Source organism: Scyliorhinus canicula, chromosome 3, assembly GCF_902713615.1.
Source record: "Scyliorhinus canicula chromosome 3, sScyCan1.1, whole genome shotgun sequence".
In the NCBI taxonomy this organism is placed as follows: Eukaryota; Metazoa; Chordata; class Chondrichthyes; order Carcharhiniformes; family Scyliorhinidae; genus Scyliorhinus; species Scyliorhinus canicula.
The window spans coordinates 51,361,122-51,385,109 of NC_052148.1; the positions used below are offsets into that span (position 1 = coordinate 51,361,122).

General features: G+C 44.6%; 1 protein-coding gene across 1 annotated transcript in view; it reads left to right on the forward strand.

Moving 5' to 3' along the window:
* The window catches only part of dcc (DCC netrin 1 receptor), a 1,518,136-nt gene that overhangs the window by 1,463,617 nt on the left and 30,531 nt on the right, over window positions 1-23,988 (forward strand). Inside the window, exons 28-30 of the mRNA XM_038792949.1 lie at window positions 2,423-2,494; window positions 7,251-7,400; window positions 9,299-9,517. Coding sequence (XP_038648877.1) covers window positions 2,423-2,494; window positions 7,251-7,400; window positions 9,299-9,517 — 441 coding nt within the window. The remainder of the gene's footprint in view (window positions 1-2,422; window positions 2,495-7,250; window positions 7,401-9,298; window positions 9,518-23,988) is intronic.

A 23,988-nucleotide genomic window follows, 5' to 3' on the forward strand; every position in this document is an offset into this window, starting at 1 on the left:
GCCTCTTGTGTCTTACAATGGGACCCCTTTCACCAGTGGTGAATTCAAGACGTTTACAATGTCCAAAGCACATTCAGATGGCGCCCTACCACCAGTCTTCTAAAGGCTTGGCCAAGCGGGCCAAATGTTTAAAAACGGTATGAAGGAATAGACCGCCGACTTGCTCAACACCAAACTGGCTTGGTTTCTTTTCAACTACAGAACAACGCCACATGTGATGATGGCAGTTGAGCCAGTGGAATTGCGAATGGGCTGATGCTTCCCGACCAGACTCAGTCGACTGCTTCCTAACCCAAGTGGGAAAAATGGAGTCAAAACAGGAGGCTCAAGAGAAAAATGATGGGGTGAATTCTCCACCTCCCCAGCCATGTGTTTCTCGATGATGCTCCATTGCAGGCACTGGGATTTTCCATTCCCGCCGCTGGCCAATGGGATTTTCCATTGTAGTCACCCCACGCCGTCGCGAAACCCTTGGGCAGGGGTGCACTGCCGGTGGAACGCAGAATCCCGCTGGCAGAGAATTCACCCCTCTGACATCCGATGACCTGATTGGACTTTCAGACTGGGAGATACACGGCAGGATTCTCCGTTCTTGAGACTGCTGGGGCAGGATTCGTGGACTTCCACCACTGCAAAACTGGCAGTACACCTGGACCGATTCAGCGACTGTGGAAGGGCTACCACGTGGAACACAATTGATTCCAATGAGAAACAGTGCTGGACTTGTTGGGGTCGGGATTGACAACCTGCATGTACTTTAAAAAAAATTTTTAAAGTACCAAATTCTTTTTTTCACAATTAAGGGGCAATTTAGCATGACCAATCCACCTACCCTGTGCATCTTTGAATTGTGGGGGTGAGACCCAGGGGAGACACGGTGAGAATGTGTAAACTCCACAAGGACAGTGACCGAGGGCCGGGATCAACCTGGGTCCTCTGTGTCGTGAGGCACTGCGCCACTGTGCTGTCCTGCAGCCCCATGTACAAATTATAATCCCATATTCATCCCAGACAACAAGATGGCACGTTGTGCTGGAGTGTGCCCATTCCACTGATAGGTCAGCTAGGGCTAGTGGGCACCTTGGTGGGGGGAGGTGCGGGAGGTGCCCTGGGGGGGACCCAAATGACCTGTGACTCTAAGTTCACAGTGGGCAGTCAGAGGTGTGCATAGATACATGGCTGCCTTGCCGGCTGCAGCAATGGTGCTCCGTTTCTGTCCACCCCGACCCTACAGCCCACCTCTAGACCACCCCCCGCTACTCCCGCCCGGCCCTGGCAGAAGTCTCCCAGCCAGGGTACAACTGTCAGCAAACTATGGCGATGTTGAACATTTTCCTGTACCCCTTATCGCTCTCTCTCATTAGCCACGGCGCCTATTTCACGATTTATAAAAGCACAAGTGAACCGCACCGTCGGGAATTCGACCCATTGGGGATGGAGAATCGGGGAGGCCCCAGAGAATACCGGGTCGGGCCCGCTAATGATATTCCAACGGTGTTTATTGTACATGCGTTCTGGAATGCATTGATGCCTGTGATGGAGAATTGTGATTTGGCGTGAAATCGGCGCCACGATTTCGGCATCAGAACAGATTCTCCACCCAATCGCGTTTCCCAATTCTGGCGTCGGCCGATGGAGAATCCGCCCAATATCTATATTCGTAATTTCAGAGCCAGGTCCCTTGGATCCCAAAATTGGTAGTTGAGAAGACTCATCCCGTGTCATACATGATCAAAACCAGGGAGAGGACCAGAAAAAAGCACGACCACCTGTGGGCAGAGAACCCTCGCCTGCTGAGACTACTCTGGGCGGGTTGATACCCTCCGCATCTTTGGAATCCACCACCAGGCAAGGGACTAAACCTATGGTGCACCCAAGAGTTGTCCCCCAGGAGGATGAAGACTCAGTCGCTGACATGGAAACTAAAGTGATGAACCTGCAGCCAGAAATCAGAGTAAGGGTAGAACCCCATCAGTTGCCCTTCGCGCTCAGCGAGGAAGCGATGATCCCCCGTCCACTTTACACCCCCGGATCCAACTCCACTGACTCTGACTCAAGACAGTTGGCAAAGTGATGAAGGAGGCCTCATGGTCATGGGAGCGAGGGGGAGGATCTGGACTTTGGAGGGGAGGGATACGATGACCCTCACGAGGATCGTGCGTGATCACTCATTGATCTCCCTGTGGGACTCGTTGAAACGGGCTGAAGCCTGTCCAGCTGGGACTCGTTATTGAGCCATTTAAATACTGTCCCAGAGCCGGGCCAGGATTTCTTGTTAGTCCTGGGCTGGTACACTAATGTTGTATAACGCGAGTGCGGCTTTACTTTTAAGTTAAAATAAATTTGTTTTAACCTTTATCTTTGTGTCTCCTGGATTACTGCAGTATTAAAATATTTATTTTTGAAATTTATTTATTTTCAGCTGTCTTAACTCAACTGCATCAGGTTACCAGTCTTAAACACATCAAAGAATGTTTCACAATGCCAAAAGAAGGTAAGTTCTCATATGCCACCCAATTTTGCTGGTTCATGGAAGCCTTTATGGGGTGAATTTTAATGGGGTGTATTACACCGCCTCCTCCCCCCCCCCCCCCCCCCCCCCAATGATAACATTTGGACACAAGCCAAATGACTTTTAAAAAAAAGGCTACCCCTCAGTGAGAGGAAGTCAGCCCCTCAAGAGCTGCTGGCCAATCTGATTGGCTGGCAGCACTACCAGTCCCAGTCACATCAGAACCCAGTAATGGGCGGTGCTGAGACTACAAGTGGGCCATGGGAAGAAGAGAGCAAATGATCCTGAAGGACCCGGACACAGGTGGGTCCAAGGAATTTGGGTGTGGAAGGATCGAGCATCCTAAGGTGCCGGGGACAAGAGGCAAGTGGAGGGGCAGATTTTAGAGGCCAAGTGGGTCCGCAAAATACGAGGTGTATCATCTTGGTGCTGAGGGCTTGGGGCGGAGAGCAGGGGGTTCCCCCAATGTACACAGGGCACTCTCCCAAAAAATGTACCCCCCACTCCCATTCTTTCCCTCATTTTCACTATCTGATGTTAAAGAAATAGACTCCTCACTCTTGCTTGCCTGCTCATGCCAACCATATTATAGCATAGGAAGCAGAATATTGAGATCAGTTGGTGTGTTGGCGCCCGCCCACCTACCATACTGTGGAAACTGGCGTGTTGGCAAAGTGCTTGTCATCCAACATCATCACATCAGATTTTACGCATGTGCGAAGTAACAGCAGTTCCTGATTTATATAAGTCCCAGTCTATGTTCATGATTATACAAATGAGGTTGAGTGGAAGCTTGAATCATGAAACAAATTTGGTAAAACAGCACAATTTTGAGTGCAATTTGCACGAGCTTGCCAATTGTGCTCAAAGCAGAAAGCCTATTCCAATTATTTTCACTGGCTTACTCCAGTAACTGTCTGTTCAGGTAGAAGCTCCTTTCTTTCCTCTAAAGTGGATAATGGTGATCCTGTAGATGTAGTATATCTGGACTTCTGGAAGGCATTTGGTAAAATGGCGCACAGAAGATTACTACACAAGGTTAGATCACATGGGATTAGGGGTAATTTAATAGCTTGGATGGAAGACGGCTGAGAGAGAGTCGGGATAAATGGTCTTTTTCTGGATTGCAAGATGTAAATAATGGAGTACCACAGGGTTCGGTCCTTAGACCCCAGCTATTTACAATCGATACAAATGAGTTAGATACAGGGATAGAAAGTTCTATAGCTTACTTTGGAGACAACACAAAAATAGGTGGAACAGTAAGTTGCAACGAGGAAATAAGAACCTTACAAATGGATATAGATAGATTAGGAGAGTGGGCAGATGGAGTATAAACTGGATAAGTGTGAGATCATGCATTTTGGTCGGAAAAATTGGGAGGACACTTATCTAAATGGGGAGAGACTTTGGGGGCTCCGTTACAGTGGATCAGAGGGTCTTCGTTCATGAATCACAGAAAACTGGCATGCAGGTACAGCAGATATTAAAGAAAGTCAATAGAATGGTGGCATTTGTAGCTAAAGAAATATAGTATAAAGGTAAGGTGTTGTTGCAACTATGCAAGGCATTTGTGTGATCGCACCTGGAGTATTGTGCACAGTTTGGGGGTCCCCTTATTTGAGGAGAGATGTAGTGGCATTGGAGGCAGATCGGAGGAGGTTCACTAGATTGATTCCAGAGACGAGGGGTTTGTCATTTGAAGAAAGATTGAACAGTTTAGGCCTATATTCTTGAGAGTTTAGACGAATGAGGGGAGATCAAATTGAGGTACACAAGATGATAAAAGGTATGTATAAAGTAGACGTGAAGCGGATGCTTCCTCTTGTGGGGCATTCTAGAACGAGAGGTCATAGTCTTAGGATAAGAGGTAGCAAATTTAAAACAGAGTTGAAGAGATAACTACTTCTCCCAAAGGGTCATGAATCTGTGCAATTTGCTGCTCCAGAGTGTGGTGGATGCTGGGAATGTGAGTAAATTTATGGAGGAGTTAGACAGATTTTTAATTGGTAATGGGTTGGAAGGTTCGGGAAAATGGGCAGGACGGTGGAGTTACGCCAGGATGAGATCAGCCATGATCGATTGGCAGAGCAGATTCGATGGGCCAAATGGTCTAATTCTGCTCCTATATCTTATGAACTGATGAACTCTAACTCATTTTTAATTGGTAGTCACAGAAATGTGAACCTTGCTCCAATATACAGCAAGTAAAATTATTAAAAGATTTAACATTCCAAATGTGCGGTGAAATTTATTTTCCATTTTATTCTTCTTTGGTTCCGTATTTTTAGAATCATAGACTCATAGAATTGCTCAAGTGCAGAAGGAGGTTATTTGGCCCATCGAGTCTGCACCAGCCCTTGGAAAGAGCACCCTACTTGAGCCCATGCCTCGACCCTATCCCTGTAACTCAGTAACCCCACCTAAACTTTTAGACACGAAGGGGCAAATTAGCATGGCCAATCCGCCTAACCTACACATCTTTGGACTGTGGGAGGAAACCGGAGCACCGGGAAGAAACCCATGCAGACATGGGGAAAGTGCAAACTCCACCCAGGCAGTCACTAGAGGCCAGAATTGAATCTGGATCCCTGGCGCTGTGATGCAGCAGTGCTAACCACTATGCCACCGTGCCACCCCAAGTTGTAAATTAGCACTTGTGGAGTGGCAGTTAGTGAACTGGAGATGGCTCAGACTATTCCAATAGCTGCTACATTTGATTCAGCCTCAGAACAGGGGCAGGATCCTATTGGAATATTTTAATCGATCGCACATTTAATAGATTAAGGGGAGGCAGTGGCATAGTGACATTGTCACTGGACGAGTAACCCAGGGACCCAGGGACAAATCTGGGGACCCATATTCAAGTCCCACCACGGCAGATGGTGGAATTTGAATTCAACAAAAATAAATAAATCTGAAATTAAAAGTCTCATGATGACTACAAAACCATTGTTGATTGTGTAAAAACCCATCTGGTTCACTAACGTCCTTTAGGGATGGGAAATCTGCCAGCCTTACTTGGTCTGGCCTGCAGGTGACTCCAGACACACAGCAATGTAGTTGATTCTTAAATGCCCTCTGAAATGGAGTTCGGACTGGGCAATAAATGCTAGCCCAGCCAGTGATGCCCACATTCCGCAGATGGATTTTTAAAAACCCAGATAATTTGAAGGGTCCATGAACAGCATTTAGTGAAGTCAGGAGCAGTTGAAAAAGATGATAACAAGCTCTATATTATAAAAGTGCTGCTGTTACATCTGAGGAACCGGGGCTCAGAGAAAACCAGGAGCTGTTTGATAGCTCTGGAAAGTTGAGGGCTCAGGGAAGCCTATGGGGAGCTGAGAAGGTGACGGAAGGTCATTGGCTCCATACTGCTGGACAACAGGAGCTCTGGAGAGCTGACAATTTGGGCAAAGGAAAATCTTTGATCTTCTCCAATCATCTGAAAAATTGAAATTGTGCTGGTGATTAGAAGCTGGAGCTGTGAATCAGGTACGTCGCAGTGTCAGGAGGAAAGATTGAACAACTGGGAGGGAAGCGGGCATTGTGGCAGTCTGAGTTGGAGTGGCTTTTGAGCAAAATCAGAGGCTAGTTCTTTGAAAGTGAAGAACTGAAATCCTTTGTGAGGGAGTTAAAAAATGTTTGACACTGTGCGGCACGGTCGCGCAGTGGTTATCACTGCTACCTACGGCGCTGAGGACCCGGGTTTGATCCTGGCCCCGGGTCACTGTCTGTGTGGAGTATGCACATTCTCCCCGTGTCTGCGTGGGTCTCGCCCCCACAACCCAAAGATGCGCAGGTTAGGTGGATTGGCCATGCTAAATTGCCCTTTAATTGGAAAAAAATAATTGGGTGCTCTAAAAAAAATTTTAAAATTAAATAAAAGAATGCTTCGCACTCACTGATGTCTGGGTAGGTTACTGAGAAAAGTTTATCCACGTCCTGGTTAGTGTGTTGTTGTGTGTTTGACTACAGTTTGCTAATTTGTGTTTGCCTCATGTAAATTCTGGATATTAAGGTATAAGAGATATAATATTTCCCATTTGCTCTGTTGATGTTTACATAGTAAAATGTCTTTTATTTGTTTAAAACCATGGAATCTTGTAGCTTTATTCTCTTCGTAAGTGCCTTGGATTTCAACATTCATCAACTTTAAACAAAAAGTCACTGGTCGCTCATTGGATCATAAAAAAATTTGGGTGTCTAGTCTGTGTCCGTAACAAATGTGTCAGGCAAGTGAGCTTGGTACAAGTATTGACAACATTCCATGATCAGCAAAGCTGTTGCCTTCATGACAAAATGCCTTGGATAATTCATTTGTCAAGAGACAATCTCCCTTCAGCAAAAGCTGAAGGTATAATTTTTGCTGTTCACAATTAATTAAAATGCGATTTATTGTGAAATGTGGCTTATTTGTGTAAAGGTAGCATAATTAGAAAACCTAAACCACATAAAAGACGAGATTCTCTGTCCTCCCCATGGCCTGTTTCTCGGCAGTGGGAGGGGACCGCCGGCGTTGGCCAGCAGCAAGATCTTCTGGTCCCGCCGCTAACCCACCCCAAGCCGCAAGGAAACCCGTGCCACGGTGCACCGTCTGCGGGACAAGGAGATACTACTGGCGTGAGCAGCAGGAATATCTCACCCTAAGTGTGTTATTTTTGCAATATTTTGAGTGCTCTTCCCTCAGAAAATATTTCAATTTGTTGATGCAATTTTTTAACTTTCCAATTTGCAGCTGTTGTAAGTGCGATTCCTGTTCCAACATTAGAGAGTGCCCAATACCCTGGCATCCTGCCATCTCCGACATGTGGATATCCTCACCCACAGTTTCCATTGCGGACCATGCCATTCCCCACACTGACTGTCGATCGCGGATTTGGATCAGGTATGAATCCATTATTAATTTAATTTTCATATAAAATGTAATTTTTATTCAAGAGGGAGACAGAAAGCAGAATCCAAAGAAGTGCAAGTTAGGTGGATTGGCCATGCTAAATTGCCCCTTAATGTACAAAAGGTTAGGTGGTGTTATGGGGATAGGGTCGGGACATGGGCCTAGGTAGGGTACTCTTTCCAAGGGTTGGTACAGACTCAATGGCCTGAATGGCCTCCTTCTGCACTGTAGAGATTCTCTGATTCTATAACTTGCGGCCAGTTAGCCTACCATTTGCTATCGAGAAATTGCTAAAATCGATTATGAAGGGTGTTACAAGAGGATACTTATATAATCATAATGGGATCAGGCAGATTCACCGTGGTTTTGTGAAAGGGAAATGGTGGTTAACAATTTATTAAAGTTCTTTAAGAAAGTAACAAGTATGATGGATAAAGGGGAAGCTTCCATACATCCAATCCCTTCATCCAAGACATTGATATGGATTGTAAATAATTGAGACATCAGCACTGATTCAGCTATTATAGCTTGCCAACCTGAAAAAGACCAATTTATCCCTACTCTCTGTTTCCTGCTCACTAACCAGTCCTTTATCCATGATAATATGTTACCCCCAAACCACGAGCTCTTATTGTGGAGGGAAATTGAATATCGGTGTTTATTGCAAAGGGATAAATATAAAAGTGGGGAGGTTTTATTGCAGTTGTATATGGCCTTTGTGGGAGCACTTCTGGATTATTTTCCACCAGAAAACAATGAAGGCTGTGTCATTGAATTTATTCAGGGATAAGTTAGATGGATTTTTGTGATCACCAAGGGAGTCAAGGGTTATGGGGAGAGAGAGGAAAGTGGAGTTAAGACCATAATCAGATTAGCCATGATCTTACTGGGTAGCTCAAAGGGCTGAATGGTTTACTCACACTCCAAAATCCTGTGCTCCTTTTGTGGATCTACACATGCTACATAGAACCTGGACAATACAATAATATGTTCATTTTCTGTATACCTGATCAACTTGAAAGGCAATAGACCTATGCAAGAAGAAAAACAGGAAAACTGGAATTGAGTCCCATGGAGAAAATACGGCTATCGTAAGATTATCTACATTGGCAGGAAATACAGAGTATTTCTTAAGTGGCAAGAGGCTGGGAAGTGTTGGACTTCAAACGAATTTGGGTGTCCTTGTTCATGAGTCACTGATAACTTTTTAAATCTTTGTAATTTGAGATTTGTAATTCTCCAGTCCTCTGTCACCACCCTTGAGTCAAAGGAAGACTGAAGGGTTACGGCCAGTGTCTCCGCAATTTCGACATTCATTTCCCTCAGTACCTTTGTACACATCGCATCTGCTCCTGGTGCCTTATCAATTTTCAGTACCCAGCCTATCCAATGCCATTGCCGTATCAATTTTGAACTATTCCAGTGTCTTGAATCTCCCCCTCCTTCACTGTGCATCTACTTCCGTGGTAAAGACAAATGTAAAGTATCCATTTAATGCCTCAGCTATGCTCCCTGCCTCTATACATTGTTCCTTTTTTTTTTACCTCTAATTGGTCCTACTCCTCCTTTTACTCCCTTTTATCAATATATATATTATATACTATTGTATTTCAGTATATATATTTATATAATGTGGTGCTGTTATTTGGATCATTTTGATACTGTGCTAGAAGCAATGCAGGTGTGAGAATATTCCAAAGTCTCTTATAAATGGAACATTTATTTACTGTCGCCCTTTAAAAGAATTAAAGAGTATGGTGATAGGGTTAGATACAAAGAGGTGGGAGGTGGTCCCTGTGGAACTTAAGTGCCAGAATTGACCAAATAGGTCCATGGTTAGACTTATTACTGAATATAATTCAATGTAACCACGGTTTTCTTTTTCAAAGCCATGAGTGAGGCTCAAACATCGCATCTTCAGCAGCCAGCCATGTTGACCCAGACACAGCCTGAGCATTCATCGGGCGAGGAGGCTCCAAGCAGAACGATTCCTACGGCCTGTGTCCGACCCACTCATCCACTGCGCAGTTTTGCAAATCCCCTGCTACCTCCTCCTATGACTGCACTGGAGCCCAAAATTCCTTACACACCACTTCTCTCTCAACCAGGTAAGCAGTAACGAGCCAATGATTGTGAACTGACAATTGTTGAGTGTTAATTTCCTTGACTACTTTAAGGAAAATGATTGGAATAATACTCAAATCCTCGAATGGCAGCATTTTCAGCATGGAAGCGATAAATCTCCTCACCAATTGCAAGAGCAATCTTACATAGATTTCACAGTACAGAAGGAGGCCATTCGGCCCATCGAGTCTGCACCGGCTCCTGGAAAGAGCACCCTACCCAAGGTTAACACCTCCACCCAATCCCCATAACCCAGTAACCCCACCCAACACTAAGGGCAATTTATCATGGCCAATCCACCTAACCTGCACATCTTTTGGACTGTGGGAGGAAACCGGAGCACCCGGAGGAAACCCACGCACACACAGGGAGGATGTGCAGACTCCACACAGACAGTGACCCAAGCCGGAATCGAACCTGGGACCCTGGAGCTGTGAAGCGACTGTGCTATCCACAATGCTACCGTGCTGCCCTTAGTACAAGAAGACAACAATAGTTGTATGAATTCCCTGATGGTTCAAGTGCGAAGGAGCTGCGATTGTTCTTTGCAAAACTGAGGGCCAGCAAGGTGAAAGTTCAGTTTGGTGTTTGGTTCCCCTTGTGTTTGTTTGCTGTTATTTTTAAAAATAGGTTTTAGCATCAGAAAGCAAGAAAAATGGGAAAATAAGAGAAAATGGTTCTTATTTAAAGTTTACTCTCTGCTAAACCATTGCTAATGGAGCAGGAAAACATATACAATGATGTTTGTTTCATGCAGCCTGATGTTTTGGCTGTGAGATATATATAGTGATTGAAAGTACATTCAATAGCATGAATCGTAGAATCATAGCATGCGTACAGTGCAGAAGGAGGCCATTCGGCCTCAATCATTTGTGAAATCTTTTGATGGAGGATCCTGTAGAACTCAGTCAGTGCCGGAAATCTTGGAGACATCAGCGAAGGGAATCTGCACGGAACCCACATCCCTTTTTTCTCGCACTAGCGCGCCATATTCTGATAAGAAAAGAATTTAAAGATCCCAACACTCCTTTCAAACGCAACACAGAGAAGGTAAGTGTGTAAGGGGGTAGGGTGGGTGAGGTAAGTGGATAGGATAGTAGATGGGTCGGACGGCAGGGTGCCAGCTGGGTAGGGTGGTTGTGGTCAGTCAGGGAGGTAGTCATGGGTGGTTGAGTGGAGAGTCAGGGGTTCAGTTGTACAGTCACCCAGCAGTGAGCCTTGCACTTTTTTGACTGACATTTCCTGGGTAACTATTCAGGTAGGTAAGTCAGAACTTTCCAAATGTTTCCACTCTAACTCAGTGTAGGTGTCTTTTTCGGAGGGTTTCGGGGAGCAGGCGAAGTGCTTGTCAGAAGTTCAAACGTTCTGGGAAATTGCCATTGAGTCAGAGCACTGGGAGTTCCGATGGGCTAAGTAACATACCTTTCGGGATACATCTAGGATCTGATGATCCGGAGACCAGAAGATCTGGGCCAATGTTTCAGGTCTGTGACCTTTCAGCAAAACTGCCTGAAAGGCCGTTGACCTGAAACAGTACAAAGAACAAAGAAAATTACAGCACAGGAACAGGCCCTTCGGCCCTCCCAGCCTGCGCCGATCCAGATCCTTTATCTAAATCTGTCTCCTATTTTCCAAGGTCTACTTCCCTCTGTTGCCGCCCGTTCATATACCTGTCTAGATGCCTCTTAAATGATGCTATCGTGCCCGCTTCTATCACCTCCGCTGGTAAAGCGTTCCAGGCACCCACCACCCTCTGCGTAAAAAACTTTCCATGCACATCTCCCTTAAACTTTCTGCCTCTCACCTTGAAATCGTGACCCCTTGTAACTGACACCCCCACTCTTGGAAAAAGCTTGTTGCTATCCACCCTGTCCCTACCTCTCATAATTTTGTATACCTCAATCAGGTCCCCCCTCAACCTCCGTCTTTCCAACGAAAACAATCCTAATCTACTCAACCTTTCTTCATAGCTAGCACCCTCCATACCAGGCAACATCCTGGTGAACCTCCTCTGCACCCTCACCAAAGCATCCACATCCTTCTGGTAATGTGGCGACCAGAACTGCACGCAGTATTCCAAATGTGGCCTAACCAAAGTCCTATACAACTGTAACATGACCTGCCTACTCTTGTACTCAATACCCCGTCCGATGAAGGAAAGCATGCTGTATGCCTTCTTGACCACTCTATCAACCTGCGTTGCCACCTTCAGGGTACAATGGACCTGAACTCCCAGATCTCTCTGTACATCAATTTTCCCCAGGACCCTTCCATTGACCATAAAGTCCGCTCTTGAATTTGATCTTCCAAAATGCATCACCTCACATTTGCCTGGATTGAACTCCATCTGCCATTTCTCTGCCCAACTCTCCAATCTATCTATATTTTGTTGTATTCTCTGACAGTCCTCCTCGCTATCTGCAACTCCACCAATCTTTGTATCATCTGCAAACTTGCTAATCAGACCACCTATACCTTCCTCCAGGTCATTTATGTAGATCACAAACAACAGTGGTCCGAGCACGGATCCCTGTGGAACACCACTAGTCACCCTTCTCCATTTTGAGACACTCCCTTCCACCACTACTCTCTGTCTCCTGTTGCCCAGCCAGTTCTTTATCCAGTAATTCTGACCGGAAGTCTCCAGCAATTGGGAATCTATATTTCCACTCGGCAGCAACCCCCCCCCCCCCCCCCCCCCCCCCCCGCCTGCGGGTTTCCCGGTGGCATGGAGTTACAATGGGAAATCCCATTGACAAATGGCAGGAAGAGAGAATCCGGCCACCAGTGAACAGCACACCTCTGAGAAACATGCAGCTGGGGGGCTGGAGAATCCCGACCGCTGTGGCTCTTTCCCCAGATGTTACCTGACCTGCTAAGTATTTTCCAGCAGTTTTTATTGCCAGGCACTTTTCCCAAGACCAGGCAGCATCTGTGGAGAGAGAAACAGAATTCACCTTTGGGTTCAATACCACTCTCTCTTCAGAACAGAAGGGAAGTAGGAATGTTATGGTTTTATGCTGTTGAATAAAAGGGGTCGGGTCAGTTAGAAGAACGGGGAAGATCAAGAATAAGTTAGAGAGTGGGAGAAATGAAAGGATAAAATGGTATGAAACAAAAAGCAAACGCAGTAATGATTGTTTTTGGAAAAAAAATAAAGCATTGGTCCATCGGAAGTGATAACGCCAGAATAAAGGTCAGCTCAAAATTTAGCAGCAGAATAAAGGTCAGCTCAGAATTAAGCAAACGCATGAAAACAACATACAGACTAGCATTTGGCAAAAAAAAAATCCAAATGGTGAACATAGTTCATGAACCTTTTCAACAGCGTAAAACCCATCTCATTTCTACCTCCTGTTAGTTCCAAAGAAGAGTCATATTGGACTCAAAACAGTGACTCTGTTTCTCTTTCCACAGATGCTGCCAGAGTGCTGGGTTCTTCCAGCATTTTCTGTTTTTATTTCAAATTTCCAGCATCTCATGACATTCAATATGTTTAGCTTCAGATTGGGGGACAGAAATGCCAGTGATTATGCCAGACATAATAATAACACAACATGCGGGCTCCAGGAGAGGAGAAAAGATACAGGCCGGAATTCTCTAGCCATTCGCTGGCGGGGAGATTCTCTGGTCCTGCCGGCAGCACACCCCCCATCTGCAGGCTTCCCGGCGGCATGAGGTGACTTCAGTGGGAATTCCCACGAACAGTGGTGGGAACAAAGAATTCCGCTGCCAGCAAATGGCGGGCTGCCTCCCGCCACCAAGAAACACGCGGCTGGGAGGCAGAAGAAACTCACGGACAATCATTTTTAATTGAATGTGAGCATTGCTGGCTGTACCAGCATTTATTGCCCATTCCTAATTGCCCTTGAACTGAGTGGCCATCTCTGAGGGCATTTTAGACTCAACCACGTTGCTGTGGATCTGGAGTCACATGTAGCCCAGACCAGGTAAGGATGGCAGATTTCCTTCCCTAAAGGACATGACTGACCAGATGTGTTAATGACAATCGATTCATGGTCATCATTAAATTTTTTATCCCAGATTTCTTTTTAATTGAATTCAAATTCCACCATCTGTCGTGATGGGACTTGAACACAGATCCCCCAGGGTATTACCCTCGGTCTCTGGATTACGAGACCTGTGACAATTCCACTGCACTTCCATCTCCCGACCTACTCCCAGGGAGCCAGTACGGCCTCCAGGAAAACTTTGTAAGGGTAATGGCCCCAGATAACAACAGCGATCAATGCCAGAAGAACATGGATGCAGTGATCTCACGAGTGGCTGAATTCAGAGAACGTATATTTAAATATCATATCCCACCAACTGCAACACCATTTCTCAATACTATTCAATGCACTTAATTTGCGCATTTAATTTGCCTACCAGCAATTTCTATCAGGTCTCATGCATGATCTTCATTGTTTAACCATACCCTCACAAACCCATACACCCACACTTCACAGCACGCATACACAGCCACCTATTCAATTATGACAGTCACACATCCAAAAACATTGCATCACATTAGAAGACACATATTCCTCACTTTTTCAAGATCAGGGGCCAGCAGCTCTAACCAACAAGCAACAGACACAACTGCATATCCTTTTCCAGATGAGTAGAAAATGAGTGCCATAATTGGAGCAGCATTTTTTTTCTTATTCGTTGAGGGGATGCGGGCACTGCTGGCTAGGCCAGTATTTATTGCCCATCCCTAATTCGCCTTCAGAAGGAGGTGGTGAGCTGCCTTCTTGAACCACTGTGGTCCACCCACAGTTCTGTTAGGAAGAGAGTACCAGGATTTTAACCCAGCGACAGTGAAGGAACTGTGATATAATTCCAAGTCAGGATGGTGAACGGCTTGGAGGAGAACTTACAGATGGTGACCTATCCCATCTGTCTGCTGCCCTCCTAAGTGATAGAGGTAACAAAGGGTTTGCGAGGTGGTGTCAAAGAAGCCTTGGTGAGTTGCTGTGGTGCATCTTGCAGATAGCAGCCACGGTGGGGCGGGGGTGAATGTTTATTGTAGTGCATGAGATGCTCATCATCTGGGTTGGAATGTGTTGGGTTTCTAAAGTGTTTTAGGAACCATGCTTATCCAGGCAAGTGGAGAGTATTCCATCAAACTCCTGACTGCTTTCTGCATGGTGGACAGGCTTTGGGGTGTCAGGAGGTGATTTATTCTTCACAGAATTTCTAGGATTTAACCTGCTCTTGTAGCCACAGTATTCATATGACTGGTCCAGTTCAGTTTCCGGTCATTGGGGGTCCCCAGATTTTGTTAGAAGGGGATTCAACAGTACGAATGCCATTGACTGTCATGGGGTGATGGTTAGATTCTCTCTTGCTGGAGTTAATCATTGCTTGGCACTAGTGTGGTGTGAATATAAATTGCCACTTGTCAGCCCAAGCCTGAAAGTTGTTCAGATCTTGATGCATATGAACATGGACTCCTTCAGAGTCCAAGGAGTTGCAAATGGTGCTGAGCATTGTGCAGTCATCAGGGAACATCCTTCCTTCTGACCTTATGATTGAAGGAAGATCATTGATAAAGCAGCTGGAGATGGTTGGGCCTCGAACACTACCCTGAGGAACTCCTGCAGTGGTGTCCTGGGGATGAGATGATTGATCTCCAACCACCTTCCTTTGTGCTAGCTGTGACTCCAGTCAATAGCGAGTTTTCCTCCTTAGTTGTTCACTCCAGATTTTCTGGGGCTTCCTGATGGCACACTAGGTCAAATGCTGCCTTGATGCCAAGGGCAGTTAATCTCACCTCACCGTGGGAGTTCAGCTCGTTTGTCCATGTTTGAACCAAGGCTGTAATGAGGTGAGGAGCTGAGTGGCCTTGGGGAACCCAAACTGAGCATTAGTGAGCAGGTTATTGCGAAGCAAGTGTCATTTGATAGCACTGTTGAAAAAACTTTCCCATCATTTTGCGAATGATTGTCATCAGCAGTAGGGTATGAATTGGTTGGGATGGATTTGTCCTGCTTTTTGTTGACAGGGCAATTTTTCGCTCAACGCCAGTGTTGTAGCTGTTCTGAAATAGTTTGGCTAAGGGCTCGGCTAGTTCTGGGACACTAGTCTTCAGTATTTTGGCTGGAATGTTGTCAAGGCCCATAGTCTTTGCAATATTCATTATCTTCAGCAGTTTCGTGATATCATATGGAGTAAATTCGATTTGTTGATGACTGGAATCTGTGATGCTGGGTACCTCAGCAGGAGGCAGAGATGGATCATCCGCTCGGCACTTCTGGCTGAAGATAGTTGAAAATACTTCAGGCTGATCGAGGCTTTGGTCAGTGGCTAGGCTGAAGCAATCAAAGATGATCAGATTTTCAAAGCCAAAACGTTGTTCTCACATCCGACCAACCCCCTCCTCCCATAATCTCTTCTATTTTATCAGCTGCCAGTGCTGTGAGCATGACCTCTTTTGTTTGCCTCTCCCCTCATCACAACTGTTACCCTTGTTTCTTCCCCATTTCAGCTACCTAAGAATGGCAACCTGGCTGGATACTGGTGGAAGAGCAAGAGGTGGACAAGCAGGAGACAGCGATTTAAAAAGGGACACCTTCTCTCACTCTTATACTTGCATTCACCAGCTCAGATACTGACGCTTGGAGAGTTTAGAGCTGGCATCTGCACAGGGTAAAACACCAGGGCCTGACTGTCCTGCAGCCAGGGCAGGAGAAGGGATCACCATTTCTATTGCAGAAGACTGGGATGAGGATCCTGATAGAATGACATTAATGGGTACGCACATTAAAATAGTTTGTGGATTGATAGACCTGACAGAAACTCTGCCTGCGGTCAGCAACTCGGAGCCCAGAACCAACTCGTCACAGAGTTGAAATGTAGCACCCACAAAAGTGATGTGACACCCTGCACCATAGCAAAGCCAGCAATCCTCACAAAGCTGCATGTTCACACTGCCTGCTTCTCTCTGGTACGAAAGAATGAAATGCATCCAGCACCCTTGAAATACTTCAGTAACCTCCGTTATACAACACCAGAAAACATGCCTGGAAATGTTTAAAATATTGCCACAGTCACGCTCAAGTCACTGGAAATGCCAATCTTGCCCTGTTCTGCGATTGCAGTGGTGGTTGTAGTAGGTGGCACATTTTACTGAGGACATCTTAAATAAAGTAGAGATATTTCAGACTTTGTTCCTCGCTGAGGTTCAATTGCTTCCTGGATGATGGCCTTTGGTTAAGAGCCCTTCTACCCCTCCCCCTCCTCCACCCTCTTGCTGATGTCCTGCTCTGTGTAGCCTCTGCTCATTCTCTCTGTTATGCTGTATTCCAAGGGGATTCCATGTATGGGAGCAAATAGCTTGTGCAGAGTCCCTAAAGCCTGGACAAGTGCTTCAGGGCAAACCACAGCACTGGGATGCAGTGGTGTAGTGGTATTGTCATTGGACTAGTAATCCAGAGACCCAGGGTAATACGCTGGGGACCCGGGTTCAAATCCCACTAGAGCAGATGGTGATATATGAATTCAATAAAAATCTGGAATTGAAAGTCCATGAAATCATTGCCGATTATCGTAAAAACCCGTCCGGTTCACGGAAAAACTGTCATCCTTACCTGGTCTGGCCTACATGTGACTCCAGACACACAGCAATGTGAGGACTCTTAAATGGATCCTCAGGGATGGGCAGCAAATACTGATCCAGCCAGGACCACCCGTATCCCATGAATTAATAAAGAAAAGAAAACACTGCCTCCTAGCCACTTTGAAAATTCCTAGAAAGCACCAAACATTCAACAATGACAATAGGCAGTAGATTTTAATTAGCAGCTGACATGAAAGAAGTAAATTATTCTTTTGCATAGCACTGGTGGGTGATGGTGGAGGAAGGAGACCCTGCCTGGTGCTGAATATATGTTCAACTATGTGAGGTTAAGTGAGGGGATTAATTAGAGCATTGAGCTCCAAAACATCAGCACTGGCAAATCAACACTGCACGTTGATTGAAGTCAAGGGGGCAATTTTCTGACCCCCTTCACCGTGGATGCAAATCTCGTTATGGCTTCTAACTCTCGCAAGAAGGCCAGAATGGGATTTGTGCTGGCGAGAACTCAAAACACAATGTTCCGGGCCCTTCCCGCTGATGTAATTAGGGTGTGTCCATGCATTTAATTGCATTCTAACATTCACAAATGTCTTCACGCCATTGCTTCTGGGTTCGCCAGGTCGGCACTGCCAGGTTGGCACTGCCAAAGCAGCACTGCCACGTTGGCACTGTCAGGGGCAGAGCCCTCAGGGAACCCCAATGGGGGCTTTCCTTTATATGGGAGGGTAGTGACAATGTTGGGGGAGGGGTGGTGAGGGGGGGATTTCTTCATTGGTCGGGGTGAGGGACAGGTTGCCCGCATTGATGGGAGTGGTAAGAGCAAGAGGGGGTTCTTAAACCCCAATTCCGGCAATGATGAGGGAGGGGGTTCTTTCACTTCTCTGAATCCTGACTTTGCCAATGGGTTGTGGAATGAGGAAATACCAAATTTTATGTCATATTTTTGAATACCAGACTTTCTGGTAACCAGACGCAGAGAGAATGTAAATAAAATGAGGTTAAGGAAGCGTGCTCAGGTTAAGTGTTTACTTAGCTCAGTTGTAGTACTCTCATCATTAAGGTAAGGGAATCAAGGATTATGGGGATAAGGCAGAAAAGCAGAGTTGAGGATTATATCAGATCAGACATGATCTCATTAAATGGTGGAGCAGATTCAATGGGCTGAATGGCCTACTTCTGCTCTTACGTCTTATGGTCTTATGGTTGTGGTTTCAAGTCCAACTTCAGATGCTTGAAGGTTGATACTGTAGGTTGATGCTTCACAATCCTATGGGGAAGTGCTACATATTTGTAGAGAGACTTAATAGATCCAATGTCACATTTCAAAGAAGGACAGGGAACTTCTCCTTGGTTCTTCTCCAATATTTATCCCTCCATCAATATCACTAAAACAGATGATCATGCTATAATGGTCACATTGCTGTTTGTGGAATCTTGCTGTGTGCATAGTAACATTATAACGGTGGCTGTACTTCAAAACTACTTCATTGGCTGTAAAGCGATTTGGAAAAGACACTATGTATAAACGCAGGTTTTTCCTTTTTCTTTGTATTATGCACTGTCGGTAACAAAACTCGGAAGAAATGTAAATTGCTCCTCCCTCCACTGCAGACAAAAAGAACTGGCTATTGAGTGTGACCAGGTAATGGTAGGTTAAAACTGTTGCCTTCTATTTCACCTGCAACATTTCTGGAATAATAAGAACTGTGCTGGATGTTGCTTATGGCTACTGTGTGAGCTTCCTCTGCAGTGAAAGAAAAGAGCCCTCTGGTGTTAAATATTAACAAGAGCCCTGCAGATCAGGACTTTATTTGCTCGGACTGGTGTTGGGATCAGGGAATGATGATGACGTGATAGTAGGTGATGCTGAATTAGATTCATCTCGAGCATCCCAAAAGTTCAGATTAGCTGCTTTATATCATAGATTTAGGCCTATGGAGACAGATAACTTTTAAAATGAGATTTGAATTCCCTGTCGCTGACTTAAAGGAATCACATGACAATATTTCAAGCCTTTTACTGTGGCAAATGAACTAAAATCAACTTCCACTAAAGATAAGACCATGAAACCATAAAATACTTAGTAGGAAACAAATACACTAAACTACAGGATCAAGATCCCTTATTATTTTCCCAATAGGACCGATAACCCCAATCCACGTTTATATATTACACTGCACTGTCCGCAAATTGGATTCTTGACAGGAAATAGTCCAAAGTTAATGTTCGCTTGCAATGGGCTTGCTTCTCCCCGTTTCACTGAGTCGTGATGGCCAGGTCCATTGCAAATCACCTTCCTCATTCTTCTGAGGATCCTCAAACCAACTTCCAATAGTAAGGCTCACTTTTGTGATGCATTCTCCCAGCTCAGGGCAAATCTTCCAGTGTCATTAAATCTCTGCATGTTTCTTCTCTTTGACTAGTGGATAAGCTCCCACCAGCATTCTTCCTGTAGCTAACAGGGAACAGCTTTTTCCCCTGCTCCCCACAATGGATGCTGATTCCCTCTCACTCTCTCTCTCTCCCTCTCACTCTCTCTCTCTCACTCTGTGTCTCTGTAAAACTACCCATGATCAAGCCAGCTGCTCTTTTCTGTTTTTCATGTGTTAAACCTGGCACATGGGTTTCAATAACTATTGACCTGGGCCCCTTGTCAACACAGGACCCACCAGGCCACACAGGCTTACCTTTGGGCGTGTCCCTCTTCATTACTACATTTTACCTTAAAAAAGCCAGTGAAAAGCATTAACATCTTATAACATCTAGCGGTCATAGCTCATTGTACTCATATTGCATCTTTGGAAAAACAATCAAACTGGTCGCCTATTCTTTCCTCATTGCCCTGAAATGTTATTTCCGTTAAGCTTTTATCCAATTATTTTTTGAAATTGTAGAATCTGCTTCCACCATCCTGTTAGGTGGTACATCCCATACACTTACAGAATCATTGAATGGTTACAGCACAAAAGGAAGCTATTCAACCCACTGTATTTGTGTTGGTCCTTTGAGGGAGCAATTCACCTCGTGCCATTCCCCGGCCTTTTCCCCGTAGCTTTGCAAGTCTTTCCCTTTCAGAAATCGGTTTAATTTCAGCCTCAGTGACTCTGCCCCCACCAAACTCACAGACAGTGCATACCAGATTTTAACCACTCACTAAGTGAAAACCTTTTTTCTCATGTCTCCATTGTTTCTTTTACTAATTACTTTAAATCTGTTCCCGCTGGTTCTTGACCCATCATGGGCAGATGCAGCCACAGCAGGTAGTTTGGTGAGGATAGGGTCAAGTTGGTATTCCCCTCATCTTGGTGTTCTCACCACATGTCGCAGGCTCAATCTAGCAGTTATGTCCTACAGCATTCAGTCTGCTTGGTCTGTAGTGATGTTACCAAGCAACTCTTGGTGATAAAGTTATGTTTACCACCCAGGGTACTGTCTGTGACCTTGCTAATTTTCCTCCAAGTGTTGGTCAACATGGAGGAGTATTGATTCACCATCTGAGGGAGGGCAGTAAGTGCAAAACAACAGGAGGTTTCCTTGCTCATGTTTGACCTAATGCCATGGGAGTTCATGGACTCTGAAGTTAACATTGAAGACTACAAGGTCTAATATCTGTAGGCTATGCTATTATGCTGCCAGCAATGAATACATGCCTACCTAGTGATGGTGATGAAGGTCTTTGGGACATTGTTTTAAAGCTATGATTCTGTGAGTAGGCTGGTGTCAGGCTGGTGCTTGTCTAGTCTGATGAACTGCACAAGTCAACAGATGTAGTGAGAAGGGCATTCCAGGGTTGACATGTGCTTTTATCATGCCCAATGCCTAGGCTGATGCTGGTTGCAGCTTAATTAATAAGTTTTTGTCTCAGACAAGTAACACATAGATCCAGGAAGGCTGAAAGAGATGATCTGTTTATATGAAGTCTATGCAATCAGCGCAAGTAATGATTCAGTGCACTTCATCTGAATGCAGACTAAGCACCCATTTATCTCATGCTGTCATTCTAGATTACTTGCAAGATTGACCCAGTTTCCACTTGCCAGAAATTTTATCAGTTGATGATGTGGTAAAAACACCTCATCCATCAAAGGTTTCTAAGTATGACCAAGGAGCCGTTCATCCTTATAATATACAGAGCACTCCTTTTATCCAATTATTCCAAAGAAGCAAATTTTATATCTGTAACTGAGAGATATGCCTTGATTTTAACCTCCTCCTTATCCCCTCTGACAGGCAGGAAAGGGTTTGAGGGATGGATTAAAACCCTAAAAATCAAGATTCTGGTTCTAAACCATCATGTTTTCCGCAACCAGAATGTAACAATTTAGAATATTGCCAGGACCCCCATCAAAAGCAAGCAGGGGCATAATTGTGGTTTAGATTATTGCTGAAAAGAGATATTGTTGACTATTTTTATTTTGCACTCATCAGGGCTCTTTGCAAGAATATCAGAATAAGGGGTAAACAAATATTATACTCTATGTGCAGAGAATGTTAATTGGATGACAAGTATACTCTGACTGATAGAGGCGATACAATGGAAAATGAACCAGTTGATGGTGACTGACAGATAAGAAATTTTTGAAATTTAAACCGGGTAGTTTGACCAGATTGGTTAAATCATTGTCCTGGGAAATGGCTCTTACTTATTTTGTTTAGCTGAAATAGGCGCAATATGTGTACGTGTTCTTTCTGTCTGAAAGGAACAGGGCCATATGTACAATATATGTAACTTCTAGTACACATAAATCTGCCACACTGAGAAGCCAACTGACAACCTTAAATCGGTTGTCAGTGTAATATTTAGCACACTGAGGATTATTTAGCAAATCTTACCCAATTGCAGAATCACAGCTAATGTTGGACACTGTTTTGGGTTTTACAAGCATCGGCTGGTTGGGTTTGGTTTGTACCTTGACTGTTGCAAACCACGGCTGGGACGTTCTGTTTCATACAATCTGCTAGCCCTTGAGACGTTTAATAGGTATACTTAGCATCACACTGCCACTGAAATTCATGTACCACATTACTCATTTGTGTGATAGGCAGAACAGAGGGGGTGCCTGATTTCAGGAGAGGGTTTTCCACTTGAGATCTAACTTGATTTTCGGCCTCCCCCCACACAAGTTCAATCCTCCTGCCAGCCTAAAAATTGAAGCTGGGATGGAAATGCCCATTAAGTGGCCAAGGAGCCTGTTCTCTTCAAACAGAAAGACTAAGTCCAGGCATTGGGCCTTTTTCATTTAAATAAAAGAATGCGTGATAATGGTTTGCTGGTACATTTCCCATGAAAGTGCCTCAGTCAGTCAGAATCAACTTGCCTTTTTTGAATTCAAGCAGTAACTTAAGGGATAACAGTTCCCTGGTGCATTTCCAAGGCAACCAATCAGAGTCCACATGGCAACCAATCAGTACTCTATTCTCATACAGTATAAATTGATGTTCCTTTTGAAATTTGATATTCTTGCATCTATCCTTATGAATGCATGATGCTAAGTTTCAAAAGAGTGACTCTTTTTTCAACTAAAGTTCTTCACCACGGACGGCTGTTACATTTTACCATTGTGGTAACTAAATAATCCACTTGGCAAGAAAGCTTTGCATTATCTTAGCCTATTTAATTAGTCTATTTTCTAGGGAAACCAACACATAGATAACAAGATAACAGGAAAGGGATAAGATCTGCTGAAATTAAGTGCATCTAATCAGCACATGTAATGATTTGGTGTACTTCAAGTGAACTCCGATGAAGTAGTCATTTATCTTAGGCTGGCAGCTTCATACAGTTTGGAAAGCAGCCCGTTGTCGAGGAGGTTTCACTGTGCATCTTTATGCTATACCCATTTTATCATTGTGTGCTCTTCCAACATTTCTGTAAATCTTGCACCCAGTGGCAACCTTTTCAGTCTTTCATTGATCAATATGTCAGGAAGCATGACAGGACTAAAAAGCACTTCAGTGTTGAGGAATTGAGTTAGATTTTTTTTTCTACTACACAAACCACAAACTGCAAGATGGTCCAAATAGTCTCAGTTGAGGCCCAGACGGACAAATTAATCCGTGTTCACCTTCAGTGTCAGAACATTGTGTATCTGTGGAAATCCAACCCCCACCACGCAACACCACAGCCACACGCCACCCCTCAGCATGTCCTAAACAGAAATAATAAAATATGCTGAAATCACGGTATAAAAACAAACTCCTAATTATTTGGATTCAGTTGACTGATTAATCCTATCTTTCCCATTCCTTTGCATTATAAATGAAATGTAAGGCAATACTTACTTTGGTCTTTGTCCCTGAGAGTATTTATAAAGAATTTGAGCACTCAGGCCAGTGGGCTCCAAAGAATGGCAGGCCCACTATTAAGTTGCATGGGCTGGAGCTTTTTGAGGAGGCAACAGGGTTGATGAGGATAATGTTATTGATGTGGTGTACATGTCTTTCAAAAGGCATTCGAAATCCCCAGGGCCAGATGGCATCTATCCCAGATTACTGAAGGAGGCAAGAGATGGAATTGCTGGGCCTCTGACAAAAATCTTTGTGCCCTCATTGGTGAGATCCCAGAGAATTGGAGGATAGCCAATGTTGCACCATTATTTAAAAAGGGTTGCAAGGATAATCCGGGTAATTGTAGGCCAGTGAGCTTTACACCAGTGATAGTGAAATTGTTGCAAAAGATTCACAGAGATAGGATCTATGCACATAGTGACTTAGAGCTTGGTTTTGTGTGAGGGAGGTCATGTCTCATTAATTTGATTGAATTATTAGAGGAGGTGACAAAAATGATTGACGAGGGAAAGGCTGTGGATGTGGTCTATATGGACTTTAGTAAAGCATTTAATAAGGTGCCTCATGGCAGGATGGTGCAAA